At 45.5% G+C, this 24,077-nt stretch overlaps 1 protein-coding gene across 4 annotated transcripts in view; it reads right to left on the bottom strand.

Moving 5' to 3' along the window:
• The window catches only part of adkb (adenosine kinase b), a 292,724-nt gene that overhangs the window by 151,256 nt on the left and 117,391 nt on the right, over nt 1–24,077 (bottom strand). For all 4 annotated transcript variants that reach the window (XM_021581103.3, XM_090217351.1, XM_021581102.3 and 1 more), the window contains 2 exons: nt 22,135–22,307; nt 19,845–19,953 (listed from right to left, as the gene is read on the bottom strand). In XM_021581103.3, the coding sequence (XP_021436778.3) occupies nt 19,845–19,953; nt 22,135–22,307 (282 nt within the window). The remainder of the gene's footprint in view (nt 1–19,844; nt 19,954–22,134; nt 22,308–24,077) is intronic.

Genomic DNA, 24,077 nt, shown 5'->3' with positions numbered 1-24,077 from the left:
CTACTACATTTGTCGTCACATAGGCCAGCAGCCTGCGAAGAGGCTCCAGGTTGACTCTCTCAGGCAGGATGAAAATGACTATGTTGACCATGATCCTTTGCTGGTTACGGACACTTTTACCACAATCCTTAGTGATTTTTTGGTGCCACTCAGCCCCATTCAGCAATATGGAGCACTTCAAATTCAAATACTTCCGGCTTCATGAGCCGTTGGGAGTTTTCCACTGGAATATGTGGATGATGTCAAAGCTATCACCATCGACTGGTTTTGAGGTTTATGGTTTACTTCCCCAGTCACAGCTCAGCTTTCTCAGCCTGCCTCTCTCCCTCCTTCCCTGCACATCAAGCACCAGAAGCATAATGGCATTCAGGGCTAAGAGTGGCTAACAGGGAGAGAGAGAAAAATGTATAGCAAAATGATTTGTTTTAACCTGAATAACATGAATCAAGCCCAGAGTTCAGTCCTGTGTATAAAATACAGAAATACAGAATAAAAAGCTGCTTTTCATATTAATTATGCTGCTCCATCTATCTTTTGTGTCCCAAATGACAGAATATTCCCTATAGAGTGTACTACTTTTTTTACAAGGGCCGATAGTGCTCTGTTCAAAAGTAGTGCACTACATAGGGAATAAGGTTGCATTTGGAACGCTACCTCAGCCTGCCTGCCTCATTGCCCACACAACCCCAGCAGCATAGCACCATTCAGGTCCAAGAGTGGCATGGAGAGTGGAGAAAAAAAAGAGCTAAATAACATGTATCAAGACCATTTTCAAGCACTTCACAATAAGGATTCCTGTGGCTAAAAAGCTACTTTTCACAACAATTATGTTCAGTCAAAGAGAAATGTCGGAGACTTTTTCTCTCTCTCATTAATAGCTCTGACTGGTATAATTGTGATGTAGGTTTGTCATCAACACCATCAAAGACACCAGACCCAGCCACAAAATACCACCGCGGTCTGTCTATTAGACTGACAGGCAGGCAGGCAGAGAGAGCGAGAGGTACTATGCTGACCTGATATCAGGTTCTTACCTCAGACATATTGCACTTTCTTCTGTGACCCAAATGTGAAATCTTATCGTACAGTAATCTTGTCATATAGGTGACAATGACTGATAAGATAATGTTATTTTGACTTCAGTACAGGCACTGCTTATGAATGTTATGTATGGATTATGAAGTCCCTATGTAGGTACAGTTGAAGTCGGAAGTTTACATACACTTAGGTTGGAGTCATTAAAACTCGTTTTCAACAACTCCAGAAATATCTTGTTAATTAACAAACTATAGTTTTGGCAAGTCGGCATGACACAAGTAATTTTTCCAACAATTGTTTACAGACAGATTATTTCACTTATAATTCACTGTATCACATTTCCATTGGGTCAGAAGTTTACATACACAAATTTGACTGTACCTTTAAAAAGATTGGAAAATTACAGAAAAGGATTTCATGGATTTAGAAGCTTCAGATAGGCTAATTGACATCATTTGAGTCAATTGGAGGTGTACCTGTGGATGTATTTCAAGGCCTACCTTCAAACTCAGTACCCGACATAATGGGAAAAATCAAAAGAAATCAGCCCAAAAAAAAGTGTAGACCTCCACAAGTCTGGTTTATCCTTGCAATTTCCAAACGCCTGAAGGTACCACGTTCATCTGTACGCAAGTATAAACACCATGGGACCACGCAGCCGTCATACTGCTCAGGAAGGAGACGCGTTCTGTCTCCTAGAGATGAACGCACTTTGGTGCGAAAAGTGCAAATCAATCCCGGAACAACAGCAAAGGACCTTGCGAAGATGCTGGAGGAAACGGGTACAAAATAATCTATATCCACAGTAAAATGAGTCCTATATCGACATAACCTGAAAGGCCGCTCAGCAAGGAAGAAGCCACTGCTCCAAAACCGCCATAAAAAAGCCAGACTACAGTTTGCAACTGCACATGGGGACAAAGATCATACTTTTTGGAGAAATGTCCTCTGGTCTGATGAAACAAAAATAGAACTGTTTGGCCATAATGACCATCGTTATGTTTGGAGGAAAAAGGGGGAGGATTGCAAGCCAAATAACACCATCCCAACCGTGAAGCACGGGGTGGCAGCATCATGTTGTGGGGGTGCTTTGCTGCAGGAGGGACTGGTGCACTTCACAACATAGATGGCATCATGAGGAAGGGAAATTATGTGGCTATATTGAAGCAACATCTCAAGACATCAGTCAGGAAGTTGAAGCTTGGTCGCAAATGGGTCTTCCAAATGGACAATGACACCAAGCATACTTCCAAAGTTGTGGCAAAATGGCTTAAGGACAACAAAGTCAAGGTACTGGAGTGGCCATCACAAAGCCCTGACCTCAATCCTATAGAAAATGTGTGGGCAGAACTGAAAAAGCGTGTGCGAGCAAGGAGGCCTACAAACCTGACTCAGTTACACCAGGAGGAATGGGCCAAAATTCACCCAACTTATTTTGGGAAGCTTGTGGAAGGCTACCTGAAACGTTTGACCCAAGTTAAACAATTTAATGACAATGCTACCAAATTCTAATTTAGTGTATGTGAACTTCTGACCCACTGGGAATGTGATGAAAGAAATAAAAGCTGAAATAAATAATTCTCTCTACTATTATTCTGACATTTCACATTCTTAAAATAAAGTGGTGATCCTAACTGACCTAAGACAGGGAATTTTTACTAGGATTAAATGTCAAGAATTGTAATAAACTGAGTTTAAATGTATTTGGCTAAGGTGTATGTTGATTGAAAACTCAGTAAAAAAGCTCAACACTAAATCCTATCATATAATACAGGCATGACGATGAATGGTAGAGTATGTCGTTTTGACTGTTGAGTGTCATTAGTACGAACACCTAAATGATAGATAACTCAGTTTCCTTCAGATGTCCCCCTATAGAGGAAAAACAGCTAAACGCCTTTATGCTGAAATCAATGCAGTTTCACAGAGCCGAATGCAAATAGTGACTATTCCTCCATTCTCCTGCCTCTCTCCTAACTGTCTGCATGACACAGGTACTGCATCCCAAATGGCGCCCTATTCCCTACATAGTGCACTACTTTTGACCAGAACCCTATGGGTAAAAATAGTACACTATATAGGAAAAAGGGTGCCATTTGGGATGCACAGGGATGATCCGTCATTAGTTATTCTGTCTCAATTCAATGTCATCATTAGCCTCAGCAGTGTCAAAGCCGCTCAATAAAGGGCATTATTTCCACAGGATCACATTGCATTAATCCTGTTATGCCTCTTCCAGCAGGCTGGGATGGAGTCAATGGTTACATGCCAAATCGCACCCTATTCCCTATGTAGTGCACTACTTTGGGTACTACAGAGCGCGAAAGGCCCTGGTCAAAAGTAGTGCACTATATAGGGGATAGGGTGCCATTTAGGATGGAGCCACTCCTCTCCCATAGCTAATATTACTGTAGCAGGGTGTCAAGTGTTCGATGTGTAATCCTGGTACATTCAGGATGTAGCTAACAGAGTATGCGTCCCTATATAGTGCACTACTTTTGATTAGGGCCCATAGGGTTTTGGTCAAAAGTAGTGCACTATGTAGGGAATAGGGTGCCATTTGGGAGGCAATCACAGAGAGTCTAGTCCACTTTACTCTACAGATGGTGATGGAATCTCTTCTGATGTGGTCAGAGGAATTCTAATAGGCGCTTTACACAGGAAATGTGACTTCCCAAAATGTACTTCAAAGGAAAACAATAATTTTCAGCTGAGGAGATAAGACACTGAAGATGGAGTGTGTGTGTGAGATGGAGTGTGTGTGCATGTGATGGAGTGTGTGTGTGTGTTCTAAACTATGTTTATCCTTGTGAGGAAGTAAGGTTTCCTGATTTACCTTTTTAAAGCTGACATGTTGTAGGAACATATATCTTATACATAAAGCCTGAGAATTAATCTTGCCTTGCCAGTTTGTTTAGATCTCAGACACAACCTCTGAGTGATGAAATAATTCTCTGTCTGCCGCTCCCTCGCCCCTCTCTTGTACACAACTCGTCCTCTTACATGAGCAGTCTGTCCTTAAATCAATCCCTTTTTTATTTTTCCTGTAACAAATATGTCTTGGCAAATGATGTCACATAAGCACAGAGAATGACAGCCTAATGTCTATGCCGCCTAACATCAACCTTGATCCTGCTAGCATCCTCCCAAGGTGAGTAATCACACTGAGGAGAGGGGGAGGAGAGGAGCAGTGTTGCTGTGTGTTTGTGTGTGTGTGTGTGTGTGTGTGTGTGCGCGCGTGTAGTGTAGATGCCAGGCAGCCCAGAGTCCAAACAAATAAACACAGCAAGTCTGCTGCTGAAGATAAACAATCCAATTAGGACTCAGAGGAATGGAGGAGAGGTCTGTTATTCTCCAGTCAGTTGGTTGGCAGCGGATTTGTTTCTGATAGAAAATAATAATAAATTCATTATAATTCTCCAGGATAGGAGCAAGGCCTTGTGCTGTAAAAGCAATCCTTAGAGATACATGCAGTAATGCAGATTGTTCTTTATTAAACTATCTACTAGTGGTGTTGCAATGTAATTAATCCATGAGGCATCATTTGAGAGGAGAGAGGGAAAATAACACCAAGCAGAGAGAAGAGAAGATTCATCATCATAGCTTCACTCTGGCCTCTCTCCTCGCTCCCAGGGATGCATGGCCTTCTTGTATGGATGAGTCAGCTTACATCTTCTGACAATTGCGAGCCAAGGGCTTTGTCAAAATGAACCACAGTTATTGTTTTGATTGGTCCTCCCTTGTTATGTTGAAGCAAAATTGCTTTCAAAAGTGATTTCTGCCTGCGCCACAGCCGTTTGAAATAGAGGCACGCAAACATATAACATCAAAAAGAAGATGTCTGCTTTTTATTTGCTGAGGACAATCATTTGGCACTTAACGGCCCTGTGCTCCGGCTCGCTTTGCTCTGGCTTTGTCCCTAGATTGGAGCACACATCGACCCTATCAGTAATTGCAGGGACCGGACCCAAATCTCCCTATCGGCCAATAAGGGCATTAGACACTGGGCATACACTGAGCATGACATTCAAGCCGGCCAATAAAGATGGGCATGCTAATCAAAGTGGCTGAGACCTCCACGGTCCACCGAGACCCAGCTATCTGTCTCATTGGAGCAGGATGGAGGGAGAGAGGGAGGATGTGTCTGCAGATGCACTGGCTGCCTTTCCTCTGTTCCCTTCTGCCCTCAGGGGCCACGCCAAGCACCAGGCAGGCAAGCCCCGGGGCCCCCGGCACAAGTTCTGATCACCGGAAAAAATACTGTGCATGCTTACAATGCACCAGCCAACTTTTTATGCAGCTTGGTAAGAGAGAGTGGGATGGAGGGAGGGAAAAGAGAACTGGTATAAGAGATGTAATGTGCTGCTGAAAATTACACTTGCCACAGATCCAAGAGAGAACAGGAGAGAGAGAACAGGAGAGAACAGGAGAGAGAGAGAGAGAGAGAGAGAGAGAGAGAGAGAGAGAGAGAGAGAGAGAGAACAAGAGAGAGAGAGAGAACAGGAGCGAGTGAGAGAGAACGAGAGAACAAGAGAGAGAACAAGAGAGAGAGAGAGAACAAGAGAGAACAAGAGAGCGAGAGAGCGAGAGAACGAGAACAAGAGAGCGAGAACAAGAGCAAAAGAGAGAGAACGAGCGAGAGAGAGAATGAGCGTCAGAGAGCGAGAACGAGCGAGAAAGAGAGAACGAGTAAAATATACACTTCCCTAACTGCGTGCATCCCAAATGACACCCTGTTCCCACTTAAAGTGCACTGCGTTGGACCAAAAGTAGTGCACTATATGGGCCCTGGTCAAAAGCCGTGCATTATATAGGGAATAGGGTGCTATTTAGGACACACATACTGTGTGTACAAATAATACACTGAGTTCCTTATGAACAACTAGGGTAGAATAGCGCTCCATAGATAAGTTTGTCCCAGTTTGTCCTTTGTCAAAAATGCTGTTTGATTATAAGAAATTATAAAATTATTACACAGTATGAAAATATTTTCAGAAGTCGAGACAGAGAGAGAAAGAGAGACAGAGAGAGAGCGAGACAGACAGACAGTGATGGAGAGAGAGGGACAGAGAGACAGAAGGACAGAGAGATGGAGAGAGAATTAAGAGAGTCATCTTGGTTAACCCAGAACTAAAGTATTGCGTAATTGGTTAGATGCTCGATTAAGTTCTGGGTCCTTATGTGTTAAGAGAAAGAGATTGGAACTGTAATTAAGAGCTCCACCATTTCTCTTTGCAAGTTAAGGGCAAGTCTATGGGCCAAATGTCCCCTCCCCTTCCGAAATGTGAAAGATGCTAAAACCAAGGAAATAGTGATTTGTCCAAATAACCAGTGACAAAAAACCCAAGCACTGGAACTACTGCTGCTCATTATGTCACGCATCCCGTTGCTGTTGACGTACTGTAGTCTGTCCATGAAAGAGAGACAGAGAGAGACAGAAAGAAACAGACAAGACACAGAGAGTGAGAGAGACAGACAAAGAGACACACACAGAGAGACAGAGAGAGAGAGACAGAGAGAGAGAGAGAGAGAGAGAGACAGAGAGAGAGAGAGAGAGAGAGAGAGAGATAGACAGAGAGAGAGAGAGAGAGAGAGAGAGAGAGAGAGAGAGAGAGAGAGAGAGAGAAACAGGCCGTTTAGAATGGACCACTGCCAAACTCGCATGGGGATGAAATGCAATAAACAAATTACAGAGACATAAAAGGCAAAATGAAAGGCTGCAGAAGGAAACACTTCTCCACTGAACTATGTCCAGCATCTGCAGAGCAGAAACACAACAGCCATCATCAAATGGTTAAAAACTGTCAGACTGACCCCAGAAGTTAGGATGGGTTTGTGGTGGAAAGAACAGGATATATTGGGGGAGATATTTTTTGACATCATGTTTTATGAAAAAAAAAAAGTGACACTTAGCTGTAGTCGATATGTAAGCCTGGGAGGCGCACACACACAGCGCCTTGGGATCCCGAGTGGCGCAGCGGTCTAAGGCACTGTATCTCAGTGCTAGAGGCGTCACTACAGTCCCTGGTTTGAATCAAGGCTGTATCACAACCGGCCGTGATTGGGAGTCCCATAGGGTGGTGCACAATTGGCCCAGTATCGTCCGGGTTTGGCCAGGGTAGGCCGTCATTGTAAATAAGAATTTGTTTTTAACTGACTTGCCTCGTTAAAAAGGGTAAATAAAGGGTAAATAAATATATATTTTAAATAAATTTGAATCCAAGTTATTTAGCCAGTAAAACAGGACCTCTGCCTCCCTTGTGATCAGATCAACACACGGCCATCAGACAGATTTCATGGCTTCACTCGGACTAGGCCTACTCATTTTCTATTCTGTCACAAAAACATTGAATATTACTCAACAAATAATTACTGTTATTGATACGAGGAACATACCGTAGGAGAGAGAACACTTTAATGAGGAGTACTTTAAAGCTAGAATCATTAATTTAAACAATAACAAAACAGTCAAACCGCCTTGTTTTTGGTAAAAAGAAATGTAACCACTCTCAAAATCATAGAGCTATGGATGCAAGGACTGACCATCCATGACATCAACATGATAGTTTTGAGGCTATACAGTGTTTGTTTACAATTACTTTGTTTAAAAACAGATTAAAACAAACGTATATTTTGGGTTCTCATGGAGTGTGACAGTTGAACTAAGCTCATGAGACATTTATAAGTTATAATCTTCAAGAATCAATGGATATATATCATTAATTTATAAGTCAAAAAATGTATGTAGCAACTAAGAATTCTAGCTTTAATTCAACATGTAGAGCTTTCTCCATATAAATACAATTACCACTCATTGATTTGAATTGGAATGCCAGTTCTACAGTAGTAATTATTTTCCTCCTGAATGCAATAATACACTGCTTTGATAAACATACATCGGAACAAAGTACACCAGTTAGAATATAATTAAACCAGGGTATTCCTTGGTATTCCTTGGTATTGTCCAGTGCACTTCACTCATAGAAAAAGATGCATCCCAAATAATAATAATTCATTCAACTTCTAAAGCGCTTTCATAGAATCTGAAAGCACTTCCAGAGCAAAAAACAAACAAACAATATATCATGACAGGTCAACCAATAGAGGCCAAGTCTTTGAAAGCTGCATCCTCCAAAGATGGAGAGGGTCAGTTGATGCTTGAGTGGATGGAGATTGACAGAGAATGGTAGATGACGTTGATGGAGTCTGCTGATGATCTTGTGGAGGGCAAGCCACTAGAGTCTTACAGCACCTGGAGTCTTATAGCCACTGGAGTCTTATAGCCACTGGAGTCTTATAGCCACTGGAGTCTTACAGCCACTGGAGTCTTATAGCGCCTGGAGTCTTATAGTGCCTGGAGTCTTACAGACACTGGAGTCTTATAGCCACTGGAGTCTTATAGTGTCTGAAGTCTTACAGCCACTGGAGTCTTACAGCCACTGGAGTCTTACAGCACCTGGAGTCTTATAGCCACTGGAGTCTTATAGCCACTGGAGTCTTACAGCCACTGGAGTCTTATAGCCACTGGAGTCTTATAGTGCCTGGAGTCTTACAGCCACTGGAGTCTTATAGCGCCTGGAGTCTTATAGCGCCTGGAGTCTTACAGCCACTGGAGTCTTATAGCCACTGGAGTCTTATAGTGCCTGGAGTCTTACAGCCACTGGAGTCTTATAGCCACTGGAGTCTTATAGCGCCTGGAGTCTTATAACCACTGGAGTCGTATAGCGCCTGGAGTCTTATAGAGCCTGGAGTCTTATAGCCACTGGAGTCTTACAGTCACTGGAGTCTTATAGCGCCTGGAGTCTTATAGTGCCTGGAGTCTTACAGCCACTGGAGTCTTATAGCCACTGGAGTCTTATAGCCACTGGAGTCTTATAGTGCCTGGAGTCTTATAGTGCCTGGAGTCTTATAGCGCCTGCAGTCTTATAGTGCCTGGAGTCTTACAGCCACTGGAGTCTTATAGCCACTGGAGTCTTAAAGCCACTGGAGTCTTATAGCGCCTGTAGTCTTACAGCAACTGGAGTCTTATAGCGCCTGGAGTCTTATAGCACCTGGAGTCTTACAGCCACTGGAGTCTTATAGCGCCTGGAGTCTTACAGCCACTGGAGTCTTATAGCCACTGGAGTCTTATAGTGCCTGGAGTCTTATAGCCACTGGAGTCCTATAGCGCCTGGAGTCTTACAGCCACTGGAGTCTTATAGCGCCTGGAGTCTTATAGCCACTGGAGTCTTATAGCCACTGGAGTCTTCTAGCCACTGGAGTCTTCTAGCCACAGGAGTCTTACAGCCACTGGAGTCTTCTAGCCACTGGAGTCTTCTAGTCACTGGAGTCTTATAGCCACTGGAGTCTTATAGTGCCTGGAGTCTTATAGTGCCTGGAGTCTTATAGCGCCTGCAGTCTTATAGTGCCTGGAGTCTTACAGCCACTGGAGTCTTATAGCCACTGGAGTCTTAAAGCCACTGGAGTCTTATAGCGCCTGTAGTCTTACAGCAACTGGAGTCTTTTAGCGCCTGGAGTCTTATAGCACCTGGAGTCTTACAGCCACTGGAGTCTTATAGCCACTGGAGTCTAATAGCGCCTGGACTTCTCCACCTTCTCCTCCACTCTGTGTATCACCACTTGGGTGATGCCTCAGCAGCTCTGGGTGCCAGAAAGCTCACCACACAAAGTTCAGAATAGTAGCCAGACGTCCTCACTATGAGCCCTCTGCCTCAGCACTGCTGGATTCCTCCATCTCCCATTCCTCTCACACTTCAGGCCTATAGTAACTATAACTATAACCCGGCCCCAGGCCCAGCCCAAACCCCACGACCCAGCCCAAACCTCACGACCCTAGCCCAAATCCCATGGCCCCAGGCTCAGCCCCACGAGCCAGCCCAAACCCCATGGCCCAGCCTTAGACTAGAGTGGAATTGGATAATCTCCCTAAAGGCCAGGTTCCAGCCTATAAACACTTGTCTAGACTCTAGAGTCTAGGCATGGCAGTCCCACTGAGCGCCAATCACCTGTCTGCCCTGTTCAATTAGACAACTCATCAGCCAATCACTAGACTGCCCTGCAGACAGCTCATTATGTCTCAATTAGACAGGTGCAGCTCCACAGACAGCTACGGCTGCCCCAGTGTGTGTGCGCGTGTGTGTGTGTGTGTGTGTGTGCGCACATCTAGTCGGCTACCCTTCCAGCCTCATAATTAACATACAAGGAGTAATCTAGATATGGTTGTTGGCAATTATAAAAGACTACAGACACTAAACGGGACACCCCTTATCACTTGATTGTCTCTGATTGAAATCCTATAATTGGAAGCAAAAATGAAAAAACAAATAAACCATTAACTAATAAATAGGATCCAGTAAGGTAATGTAATTGAACAGTTATGAATTCATTTTCATCAGAGGCCACTCCTCAAATTATTTTCTTAGAAGATCAGGAACTGGCAGCCAGGCAAAACAAAAAAGCTTGTACTGTCAAACCCTGTGGGCCCTGGTTAAAAGTAGTGCACTACATAGGGAATAGAGTGCCTGTTGGGACACAGGCCAGGTCTAGCAGATTATTATTATTAATTTATTTTTTTTACAGTTTTTCTCTTTCCAGTACTGTGCAGATGTCGACAGTACTATGGGGTTGAAAGGCCCTGGTGTTTTCCCTGGCTTAAAAATAAAACCTGTTTTTACAAGGTAACGTGGGTGTAAAAGGAGAAAGTTACAACATATTGGTGGAGTAATATAGAGTCCAGACTGGAAGACTGCCAACCAGCCAAATACTGGGCGCCCGAGGCAATTACTCAAGATACAGTGGATTAAAGCAATTATTGTCCTGTTGTAATGTTGTTCAAATTAGAAGTCTACTACTACTACTACAGTAGAGTCAGATCACCACCAGCTTCCAGCTCAAAGAGAGTGTTTACTTAACATACAAAAATGTTCTATAGAATATACAGAGCAAAACCATTTCAAAATGGATAATATGTAGGTTTAACAGCAGCAGCGAGTGTGAACTATGCCGTAGTGGTTTTCCTTTCCTCCATAACAATAGCACCTGGAGTCTCAGGCCCAGCCCAAACCCCATGGCCCCAGCCCTATAACCTGGCCTCAGGCCCAGCCCAAACCCCATGGCCCCAGCCCTATAACCTGGCCTCAGGCCCAGCCCAAACCCCCAGCCCTATAACCCGGCCTCAGGCCCAGCCCAAACCCCATGGCCCCAGCCCTATAACCCGGCCTCAGGCCCAGCCCAAACCCCATGGCCCCAGCCCTATAACTTGGCCTCAGGCCCAGCCAAAACCCCATGGCCCCAGCCCTATAACTTGGCCTCTTGCCCGGCCCAAACCCCATGGCCCCAGCCCTATAACCTGGCCTCAGGGCCAGCCCAAACCCCATGGCCCCAGCCCTATAACTTGGCCCCAGCCCTATAACCCGGCCTCAGGTACAGCCCAAACCCCATGGTCCCAGCCCTATAACCCGGCCTCAGGCCCAGCCCAAACCCAATGGTCCCAGCCCTATAACCCGGCCTCAGGTCCAGCCCAAACCCCATGGTCCCAGCCCTATAACCCGGCCTCAGGCCCAGCCCAAACCCCATGGTCCCAGCCCTATAACCCGGCCTCAGGCCCAGCCCAAACCCCATGGTACCAGCCCTATAACCCGGCCTCAGGCCCAGCCCAAACCCCATGGTCCCAGCCCTATAACCCGGCCTCAGGCCCAGCCCAAACCCCAGCCCTATAACCCGGCCTCCGGACCACTACAGCAGGCCAGGCTTGGCAGTCCCACCGAGAGCCAATCACCTGTCTGCCCTGCTCAATTAGACAGCTCATCAGCCAATCACCAGCCTGCCCTGCAGACAGCTCATTACCACTCAATTAGACAGGTGCACCTCTACAGATAGCTACGGTTGCCCTAGTGTGCATGCTAGTGCACATCTAGTTGGCTACCCACCCGGCCTTATAATTAAAATATAAGGGAATAATATAGTGACAGCAATTTAACATACAAGGGAATAATCTAGATATAGTTGTTGGCAATTATAAAAGACTACAGACACTAAACGGGACACCCCTTATCACTTGATTAACTCTGATTGAAATCCTATAATTGGAAGCAAGAACGAAAAAATAAATAAACCAATAACAAATAAATAGGATCCAGTAAGGTGATGTAATTGAACAGTTATGAATTCATTTTCATCAGATGAGTGTTGGCAATTATAAAATGCCATCTGATTAGCAAAACAAAGATGTGAAATTACATTGTTCCACACAAAAGACATGGCTGTGTAATAAAGAGAAGAGACATCATTAATGTGACACAAGACCTCTAGAGAGTGAGAGTGCGACCCAAATTGCACCCTATTCTCTATTTACTGCACTACTTTTGACCTGAGGGCCCTGGCCCAAAGTCGTCCACTATATAAGGAATAGGTTGCCATTTGGGTCACAGACTCACTCTCTAGAGGTCTTGTGTCAGAGTAATGATGTCTTTTCTCTTGCCTGAGACACTGACAGAATACTGTAGGTAGCACTGCTGACCGGTCGTTGATGGACAGACAGGACTTGGCTAGAAACATCCTTTGTCCCCTAAAACCGCCATCATATCCTAAAAAAAGTCTGTTGAATGAACACTAGGCAGATTTGCACATCACTGCTTAACATCAGGTGACAAAAAAAACAGGCAAGGAAAACATTTTGATCCCTCGAGGATGGATCCTAATCAAGATGAAATGCATTTACAAATCTATTTAATATGGCTTGCCAGAAGTCAAACTTGGCATGTAAATGCAGTGGAGATTACATTTCACTGGGAAGCAACACTGTAACCGATCGCCTGCAGACAAAGGGGGAAGCTGCCAGTTTTTCCCCTCTTTCCCCTTTCCCTTCATCCCCTGCCTGCGTTCAGCCTCGTGACCCCTCACTGGCTATGGGGAAGGACAGTGGCAGGGAAGAGGGAAAGGGGAGGAGACTCTTCCTCCCTCCGTGGCTCAAGGTCAGGGTGAGGACAGTGTGGCGTGTCCTGTAAGCAGAGGACGAGGAGAGGACAGAGGAGGAGAGGACAGAGGAGCAGAGGACAGGACAGAGGAGGAAAGGAGAGGACAGAGGAGGAAAGGAGAGGACAGAGAAGGAAAGGAGAGGACAGATGGGAGAGGAAAGGGCAGAGGACAGAGCGGAGCGTTAGCCGCAGTCACCTCTGTGCTAATAAGTCGTTGGTTGGCTGATAAGGTGTCAGTTAGTGGTGTGGGGAGCCGCTCCCTTCGCTTTTTGGCAGAAAATTGCAGGGGCTGGCGGGGCAGAGCAGGTGTGTGTGAGTGTGTGTGTGTGCATGCGCCACTCTGGGGTGTAGCAGGCTGACGTGCCTGCTTGTGGTGCCAGCAGCTAGTGTTGCGCATTATTTTATTTTTTGCTCTCCCCCTCCCTCATCCTCTCCATCCCTCCTCCCTTCCGTCCCTTTCTATTTGCTTGCATAGACATGATGCTTCAGTGACTGTAGCTCATCTCAGCTTCCCCTCTGCAGTCAGGGCAAAGAGACACAGCTGCCATTGAACGCTATCTATCTGCTATCTATCTGCTATCTATCTGCTATTTATCTGCAATGTGCTCATGTTAACGGAGTGTGGCAATATTTCAGGTTGCAGGGCTGCTTAAGCAGGCTCAATAACCTGGTTTCAGACATGGGTTTAAATGGTATTTAAAATCCTTCAAATACTCTAGGTGTGCTTCATTGAACTCACATGGCACAATGGAAACCAATAGAATAGTCTAAAATGTGTAAACCCCATCCAACTGGCTTTTCAGAAAGGTTCAAACAAACATATTTAAAAGATTTCATACTATCTGAACCCAAATCTGCCTGGGTGTGGCTACCATAGGGGAAGGTGTTGGCTGGGTTAGGGAGCTGTCTGGGATGGAAGGGTTCCATGTCTGTGAGAGGGAGCATGACCTAGCTAATTTCTCATTGGGCAGTGAGTTCTCCCGATCAGACTGGTTGGCATGGTGAAAGCGTTTCTTGTATCCTGGGGTTGTTTCTGACCATCTGCACCAAGTCATTAACAGGCCTTTTCATAGTCAGTTGTTTCACACACACGTCTCTTTTTCATTTCGCAATTACAACGCTCTGGTTTTATTTGGATCAAGCTTAATGAGAAAATAGAGTTGGTTTCCTGGGTGTAAATGGTTTTAGACCAGGGCTCTTTATTATGTGTGTGTGTGTTTTATTGGCTAAAGGAAGTAAAAGCATAGGTTAATTCAATGTGGCATCCTGGAAGATGTGTGAAGAAGTGGAGTTCACATTACAGGGTACACCCCTCAATGGTAACAAAAACAAGACCGTGGTATGCTGTGCTGCAGATGTGTGTGTATAGTGTGAGTGAGTGAGTGAGTATGAGAGAGAGAGAGAGAGAAAGAGAGAGAGAGAGAGAGAGAGAGAGAGAGGGAGAGAGAGAGAGAGAAAGAGAGAGAGAGAGACAGAGAGAGAGAGAGAATATCCATAAAGGGAAGGGGGGCATGGGGGAGGAACACCCCCCCACCCCCTTAAATTACAGTCAATCATCTAGAGCGCTTCATCTCCTTCCCACCCACACAATACAGCATGCCTCCATTTTTGATGCTGGAACACTAGCTTTGGTAAAAACAACAATAACTGTCAAAAGCAACACAGTTCGCTGCCACGTCACCATTGATATTCAAAACATGAAAAAGACATCCCCTTCTCATCCATTCCCTTCCATCCGTTTATCCAGCTCTTCTTTCCCTCTGCTTTTGTTATTGCTTTTTGTGCAGTGATATGCCCAAGGACGCAGCTTTCCTAGCAACAGAAAGTCTGCCACCAAACATCTGGCTGGAGTTCAACACAGGCTCTCTCTTTGTGAGGAATGGCAGTCACTCCCACACACCCCCCCCTTCCCCCCTTCTCTCATTCCCTCCTTCCCTGCTCAGCGTCTGCCACTGTGTGTGCATGTGTTTCTTTCTCTCTCTGTGTGGTGTGTGTGTGTGTGTGTGTGTGTGTGTGTGTGTGTGTGTGTGTGTGTGTGTGTGTGTGTGGCCCTGCTGCTGTATGGGCTGGTGTAGGAGCCAGATTGGCTTTAGGAGCCCTCTAATAATTATGTTTTCATCCAATCACACCACATAGTAGCAGGCACCTTGAGAACCTCTGCCAAGAATCATCAATCACCTCTTTAACACACACACACACACACACACACACACACACACACACACACACACACACACACACACACACACACACACACACACACACACACACACACACACAGTCTTGTATGACTAACCTTGTGGGGACACACAATTCAGTCCGATTCAAAATCTTATTTTCCTTAACCCTAACCTTAACCCTAAACCTAGCTCCTAACCCAAACCCTAAAACTAACCCTAGCTTGTAACTCTAACTAACACTAATTCTACCCTTAACCTTAAACCCCCTACAAATAGCATTTGACCTTGTGGGGACCAACACAATGTCCTCTGTTGGTCAAACAATTATAACAATCTGGTCCCCACAAGTATAGTTAAACACGTCCACACACACACACACACAAACAGTTCAGGAAGAAAGTAAGGGCCAGGCTGGAGCCGTCACCTAACTAGGGTGGAAGTCAATCAGGAAAGCATTCGTAAAGACAGCTCAATAATCTGATTGACAGATTAGAGCGTAATCAGACTGTGCATACCAACACAGGACAGAGTCAGTCATTTGATGGAAATCAACAAAGCACATTAATACATGGTGGCAGCATTGTGTTCTGATGCTGTTCATTGGTTAGGGTTATGGTCAAAAAGAGTGCACTATATAGGGAACAGGGTGCCATTTGGAACACAGACACACAGCATTAGGTGCCAATGGCTGTGGATGTGGATAAGTCCTTTGGAAGTGCCAATTGGACTCTAACAAAGAGAACGATCCCATGTTTTGACAAAGAGGCCCGAGAGGGATTCCGAGATGCCGTATTCCGATTCCGTCGTGTTGAGATTCTCAGCAGCAACTGAGGGAGTCCCAAATGGCAGAGGGTGGACCTTCTTTCTCTCCAATTCTGCAGAGGGAAGAGTTTCCCTGCTTGACACTGTCGGAACTGTCGGATGTGGCACAAAAATATATATCTGCCAATTTGCAGCGGATGTGCTGTGTTTGCTAATGCTAATCAGAGCCTAAAATAAGATCACACAATCTCTGAATGACAGAGTGAAATTACACTTTGACAGTGTGATGTAGTTTACTATTCCTTCGGTTTCTGTTTTTTGACTGAGTGAAGTAATTACAAAGAAACTTGTATAGTTCATTCGACCACAATATTCTCAAGTTAACGGCATCACACCGTTAATAGTGGCATGGCAATGTGGAGTTGGGGCCTGGGGTGAATTTGGAACAAAATAACAGTAAAACAAGAGAAGGTGCGGGTCAGGCTATAAAGTTGATTTATGTAGATAATGGACTGTTTAAAGACATGGAATGCAGGGTGATTTTAGGGCTATCATCTAGATGTGAGATCAGAGAGGAAGTTCATCCACTGGAATTAAATCTAATCCTAAAAAGGGAAACACGAGCGCCGCTGGCCATTCTACCCCGCCTACCTCTAGTAAGTCAAGACATTACTTTAGTGTGTGTGTGTGTGTGTGGGGGGGGGGGGGTATAAACTGGGATAATCAATCGTCATACTTCTGCAGCACCTGTTGGCTACAATATCGATGGAATGAACACGTAACATGCACAACAACTTCACATTGACTTTAAACCGTCACACACAGATGCACAAGGAGAATAGGAAGCCTTGAGTGATATTATTTGAATAGGTGAGCTACTGTAAGCTCATCTGCCTCAACAAAAGAAGACAAATGAACACTTTGACAATGACTGTGGAACGCCAAGGGGTTTGTTTCCTTTCTACAAAGGCCCTCTTAACGTTTTGTTCTCTTCTGGCAATGGGAGAAAGTGTGTGTGTGTGTGTGTGTGTGTGTGTGTGTGTGTGTGTGTGTGTGTGTGTGTGTGTGTGTTTCATTCTATAGCTAGAGGATTCGTGATCTCTCCAGGAGTGATACGTATCATTTTTTGCCTTTATCTGTTGTCTAGTACTGTCTTTTTGCTAGCTAGGGCCATCTACTTTAAGTGCTGCCTGTCTTCCCAGTAGCCTACTTGGTGTGTGAACTGCTGACTGCTCATAACATGCAGATGATTGTTGACACCTCAACCAGGATTAACTGGCAGGGCAATTTGGGACTGTTGTTGTTTTCGTAATCAGTGGCTGTATTGAAGGGGGAGTGGTTTCACCTCTCCTAGGCAATCAGCAATTAGTACAGGGAGGTGTGCTCTTCACCTCTGCTAGGCAATCAGCAATTAGAGTTAGTACTTCAGTCTCCCCTGTTTTCCCAGCGACAGTCGTGTTGCCGAAACAAAGAAGGTTCTGTTATGAGAGGAAGGCGCCACACCACTCTCTCACTTAAGTATTACCTAGTTATTTTCAGATCTAATTTTTCTCTTTTGTAGCTTTGTCAACTATGTGCGTGTTTTCTATACCTGTTCGCTCCCCACCCCTTGGCTGCAACACTTCTAATTTAGTGTACCCTGCGCACAAAACCCATATGGAATTTCTGGTCTCCGGCAGTGTTTGGAACCGCAGATCTGCGGTCACCAACGCAGAGTTCATCTCAACTTATGCTGCCCTTCAGTCACCCTTACACTTTCTGGCCCTGAGAGACATGTATCACACCAGAGAACACTGCTACCCCAGCTGCTCTCTCTTTACCTGACTATGTTTTTCGCTCATAGTCCAAGAGCATCTGGTCATCCCTGACAACTGGCTGCATCCCCTCTGACTTCAAAATGCTCAGAGTTGCTCCCCTCCTTGAGAAACCAAAACTTGACACCTCAGACATCAAAAACTATAAATTTGTATCCCATTTTTCGTTTCTTTCCAAAACACTTAAATGTTCTGTCTCTGACCAACTCTCTCGCCATCTTCCTCATAACAATCTTCTTGAACTAACCAGGCTTCAAGATGGGTCACTCAACCAAGACTGCTCTTCTCTGTGTCATGGAGGCTCTCCACACTTCCAAAGCGGACTCCCTCTCCTCTGTTCTCATTCTCCTAGATATATCCATTGCCTTCAACACAGTGAACCATCAGATCCTCCTCTCCACCCACCAAGGGCTGGTACCTCAGGCTCTGCACACGCTTGGATTGCATCCTACCTGGCAGGCCGCTCCTACCAGGTGAATTGGAGAGGATCTGTGTTTGCGCACGTACTCTCACTACTTATGTCCCCCAAGGCTCGGTTCTAGGCCCTCTCCTCTTCTCTCTATGCACCAAGTCACTCGGCTCCGTCATATCCTCACACGGTCGCTCCTATCATTGCTATGCAGATGATACTCAACTACTGTTCTCGTTACCCCCTTCTGACATCCAGGTGGTGACATGCATCTCTGCGTGCCTGGTAGATATCTCATCTTGAATGTCAGCCCACCACCTCAAGCTCAACCATGACAAGACAGAGCTGCTCTTCCTCCCGGGGATGGCCTCTCAGTTGACAACTCCATGGTGGGCCCCTCACAGAGTGCAAAGAACCTTGGAGTGACCCTGGACAACAAAAACCCTGTCGTTCTTGGCAAACATCAAAGCAGTGACTTGTTCCTACAGGTTCATGCCATACAACATCCGTAGAGTATGACTACCTCACACAGGACGCAACATAGGTCCTAATCCAGGCATTTGTCATCGCCCGTCTGGACTACTGCAACTCTATTTAAAATGACTCTTGCATTGTAAATATGGTAGTGGAACTGACCCTGTATATAGTATGCTTACTTACTATATCGTTTTCTTATTTATTTTCTCATGTGTTTTTGTTTTACCTTGTTATTTTTAGTATTACATTGTTATTGATTATTGCATTGTTGGGTTCAGAGCTTGCAAGAAAAGACTTTCACTGTATTTGTGCATGTGACGTTGAAACTTGATCTCGCTGTTGGCTGGGCACCCAGCTTGTGCCATCAAACCCTAGCAACTTATCCAAAACCCTGCAGCCAATGGGGGTTCTACCTTCTCAAGTTCTCCCATGTCACCCCGCTCCTCCCCACACTCCACTGGCTTCCAGTTGAAGCTCGTATCCACTGCAAGATCATGGTACTTGCCTACGGAGCAGCAAGAGGAACTGCCCTTCCTACTTTCAGGCTAAGTTCAAACCCCAACCCGAGTACTCCATTCTGCCACCTCTGGTCTCTTGGCCCTACGGGAGGGCAGCTCCCTCTCAGCCCAGTCCAAGCTCTTCTCTGTCCTGGCACCCAAGTGGTGGAACCAGCTTCCCCCTGAAGCTAGGTCAACCGAACCTACCCTACCTCTTCAAAGAATATCTTAAATTATTATTTTTGCCCCCTTACTAGCACTGACTTTGCTGATAGCTTTGAGGAAAAATGTATTTACTATGACATATGGGGTTGTCCCAGCTAGCTATCTTAACATAAGGGTTTGTCCCACCTAGCTATCTTAACATATGGGGTTGTCCCACCTAGCTATCTTAACATATGGGGTTGTCCCACCTAGCTATCTTAACATATGGGGTTGTCCCAGCTAGCTATCTTAACATATTGGGTTGTCCCACCTAGCTATCTTAACATATGGGGTTGTCCCAGCTAGCTATCTTAACATATGGGGTTGTCCCAGCTAGCTATCTTAAGAGCGTAACTGTAAGTCGCTCTGGATAAGAGTGTCTGCTAAATGACTCAAATGTGATGTGTGCGCTCATGCGTGCACGTTGAATGTGGAGACTAGAGTCATTTGAATGTAGAGTGATTTTAATCACTTTTTTTGTCACTTACCGCTATATAATAGACCTTGGCTTTCTCAACCAGCTCCCAGTTGCCATCCAGATCCAGGTGTTTCTCCTTGTTGTAGCAGTTTGCTGCTGCCAGGTTAGCAACCAAGGACCTGCACAGACACAGCCCATAAATCACAAAAGGGACCTGAACAGACACAGCCCATAAATCACACGGCCCGCTCGCCAATCATCCATCTTCATTCCCAACTCCAAAAATATCCCCAAAACACCAGCATCAGACCCAGGCTGCGACCTAAATTTCTCCCTATATAGTGCACTGTTTGACCAAAGCTGGTCAAAAGTTAGGCACTATAGGGGGAATAGGGTGCCATTTGGGACGTAGCCCAGACACTTTCCTCCCATGATGTAAAAGGATGATAATGCGTAGAACGTTAGGTGCAAGGTGAAATAAATACAGTTTCTGTTATCAAAAACTTAAACTGGTTATCACAGAGACAGTCTGACCTGGCCATAGGGCTCTGGATATTAGGGAATAGGGTGCCATTTGGGATGCAGACAGAGACACTGGTCTCCAACAGAGAATGGGATTAAACACATTCAAGGCTAACCGTGAACAAAGGTTCTGCCTGAAATAATGTAACATTATCATGTTACCTCTTAAACGTTTTTTTTACTAATACTCAGGCCCCAGTCAATCTGAAATTATGCCCTATCCCCGGCCTATGTAGTGTACTATTTTTAAGGTCAAAAGTAGTCATAAGGTCAAAAGTAGTACACTATGTAGGGAAAAAGATTGCCATTTCAGATGCAACCACAGTCTTCACCTCATCTGTTGTGAGATACTGGAGGTGATACTGAGACAGAGGCATTTTTATGTAGGGGTTGTAGGGGTCCTGGGAATCATACTCACTATCCTGGCATTGCATTGAGCCGTGGAGGACAAGGGAGCTACAGAGGTGTGTGTTAGAGGAAAATACCATATGATGCAGTTTCTGAAGAGCGAGATTGGCAAGCCTAATCAAAGCAGAGGTTATTACACACTGACTGGCTGGAATCTCCCTCATAACCCAGCCCTGCCGTGACCTTAAACCTGGCCTCCTGAGCTGTCTGTTAAACACCTGGAAGACATATTACAGGGCTCCTCTCCTGAAGCACACAGACTGACCTTTTCAGGTGTCAGAGCTCACATCAAACAAGCCCCACTAAGAGAGCTCGTTCACTGGGCATGTCTGCCAGGCCGACAGGGCAGGCCAGCCGCTAGAGACTAACACAAACACACAAACACACACACACACACGGTGAGTGACACCTCCAGTAGCGGGAGATGAAAGGCCAGACAGACTGAGTCTTTACTGAGGACTTATTGATCCACACCTGGCCCTGTGTGTGTGTGTGCATGTGGGTGTCCTCTGCTGTGTATGTGAGACGTGTTGATGATGACAGCAGCGTGAGAAGCGGTTGACAGTCTGAGGATCAATACTACTGACAGACAGGAGGGGTCTGACTGACACACACACAAGAGGTCTGACAGGTGAGGAGAGAGATCCAAATACATCTAATAATAATAATATAATTTGCTTATATTTGTCCTGTTTCACACATGTACAAGTGCGTATTATATGCAGGTGTAAAAATGTTTTTCCATGGTCAGCCATTATCAAAGGCGACCCTGGAGCAATCGGCTCGTGGATTCAAACTACCAACCTTTCGGTTACTGGCCCAACGGTCTAAGCGCTAGGCTACCTGCCGCCCTAGTGTGGCATCTACCCTCCTGTGTTGCGTCCCAAATGGCACCCTACTCCCTATATAGTGCAGCACTTTTGAACAGGGCCAGGAGGGGTTGTGATCAAAAGTAGTGCACTATGTAAGGAATAGGGTGCCATTTGGGCTGCATCCTCTGTGTCAGCCTGAGCCTGTACTGTAGATGGGTGACAAGACAAGTCACTGGGGCTGCAAGGTTCTACTAAAGTGGAAGGAATGTACAGTAAGTGCTTTCCTTTGATGAAAGACGACCAACTAGCATTTACGCATGATGAGCCGTCACCATTTAACGACTCTATGAACTTCAAATGAACCGAAATTACTCTTGGGGGACAGATAATTGGGACTTACACCAGGTTCTCGCTCCTTCCTCCTGAAGTGTGCACTAGTTCACTTCTCCCCACTTAATTTAAAAGCATTGGATTGGTGTAGGCATAAGCTAGAGGGAGGGAGTTTCCATACCAGTCAAATCCATGACGGGAAGTGAACACAGGCACACTTCCGGAGAAGGAGATTATTGGGATGCAACCGGTGTTGCTTAGCTTAGAGCTGATTGGACGAGGCCTGACCTGTTGTCCCCGGTGATGCAGGCAGCGCAGGTTCCTGTTGGCTCCTGGGTCTGTTGGTAATAGCGAGCGTCTACATGGGCTTCCTCAGCCTTCTGTTTCAGGATCTCTCCAAAGTGGTCCGTCCCGATGCAGCCAAAGAACGTGGCCACCTTGTGAGGCGTCTGGATCATCCACTAGAGGAGAAAGGAAAGGAACTGTCAGCACGTTATCCACTACAGGCGAGACAGGAGAGAAACTGTCAGTACATTATCGACAACAGAGGAGACGGGAAAGAATCGGTCAGTACATTATCCACTACAGAGGAGACAGGAGAGAAACTGTCAGTACATTATCCACTACAGAGGAGACAGGAGAGAAACTGTCAGTACATTATCCACTACAGAGGAGACAGGAGAGAAACTGTCCGTACATTATCCACTACAGAGGAGACAGGAGAGAACACATTAGTAGATTAGGTATACTGACCTGTGTTGTACGGTGGTAGAACATAGCACTTAAAACCCCAAGGGTTGTGGGTTCAATTCCCGCTGGGGCCACTCATACAACAAATGTATGCACGCATGACTAAGTCGCGTTGAATAAAAGCATCTGCTTAACCCCCTAAGGTTGATGTCTGTGACACCGCGAAAATCTAATCAGCATAATACAAACATCTCCATAAAAGTCTGTCAATTTAATTTAGAGATCTGTTTTTTGGATGCGTCTCAATCCACTCCATTCGCCTATGTCGCACTTCAGCATCTGCGGTGAATGGTGACAGAGTTAGAGCGGTCTTTGTCAGACCATGAGGCTTCCCGAAAATCGTTCTTCTCACAAAATCGGCTGTAGCGTCCGAACAGTTTGGGAAACACACTGTGGAAAGGTGAGACTCTCACAAACACGTATATGTCGGTTGTTTTGCTCTAGACTCATCTGAAGGTCCCCCGGTACCAGTTGAGAAAATTAACGGAACTAATATATGGAGACTTTTTTAGTGCCAAAAATAACGGGTAAAATATATATATAAATAATCCTGATCTTTCTTATACTGTATCTCTCAGATATAGGACAGACACATCAGAACAAACTTCCTTTCGATTTTTTGGGAGGACGATCTGTTGTTTCATGTAGTGAATCTGTTATTCAATGCGTTTCTATGGGCTAATAGGACCCAGTAGGACCCACATTTTTCTAGGGATACATCAAGTCAGGGAAGTCAGGAACCAATACACACAGTCAGTCAGGAAAGCAAAGGCCAACTTTTTCAAGCAGAAATTTGCATCCTGTAGCTCTAACTCCAAAATGTTCTGGGACACTGTAAAGTCCATGGAGAACAAGAGCACCTCCTCCCACCTGCCCACTGCACTGAGGCTAGGTAACACGGTCACCACCGATAAATCCATGATAATCGAAAACTTCAACAAGCATTTCTCAACGGCTGGCCATACCATCCTCCTGGCTACTCCAACCTCGGCCAACAGCTCCCCCCCCCCCCCCCCCCCCCTCGCAGCTACTCGCCCAAGCCTCCCCAGCTTATCCTTTACCTAAATCCAGATAGCAGATGTTCTGAAAGAGCTGCAAAACCTGGACCCATACAAATCAGCTGGGCTTGACAATCTGGACCCTCTATTTCTGAAACTATCCGCCGCCATTGTCGCAACCCCTATTACCAGCCTGTTCAACCTCTCTTTCGTATCGTCTGAGATCTCCAAGGATTGGAAAGCTGCCACGGTCATCCCCCTCTGAGACACCCTGGACCCAAACTGTTCCAGACCTATATCCATCCTGCCCTGCCTATCTAAGGTCTTCGAAAGCCAAGTCAACAAACAGATCACTGACCTTCTCGAATCCCACCGTACCTTCTCCGCTGTGCAATCCGGTTTCCGAGCCGGTCACGGGTGCACCTCAGCCACGCTCAAGGTACTAAACGATATCAGCCGTCTTCATCGACCTGGCCAAGGCTT

This window comes from Oncorhynchus mykiss, chromosome 23 (genome assembly GCF_057628025.1).
Source record: "Oncorhynchus mykiss isolate SJ-2025 chromosome 23, ASM5762802v1, whole genome shotgun sequence".
Taxonomy (NCBI): Eukaryota; Metazoa; Chordata; class Actinopteri; order Salmoniformes; family Salmonidae; genus Oncorhynchus; species Oncorhynchus mykiss.
This window is presented reverse-complemented; position numbering and strand designations above follow the sequence as displayed.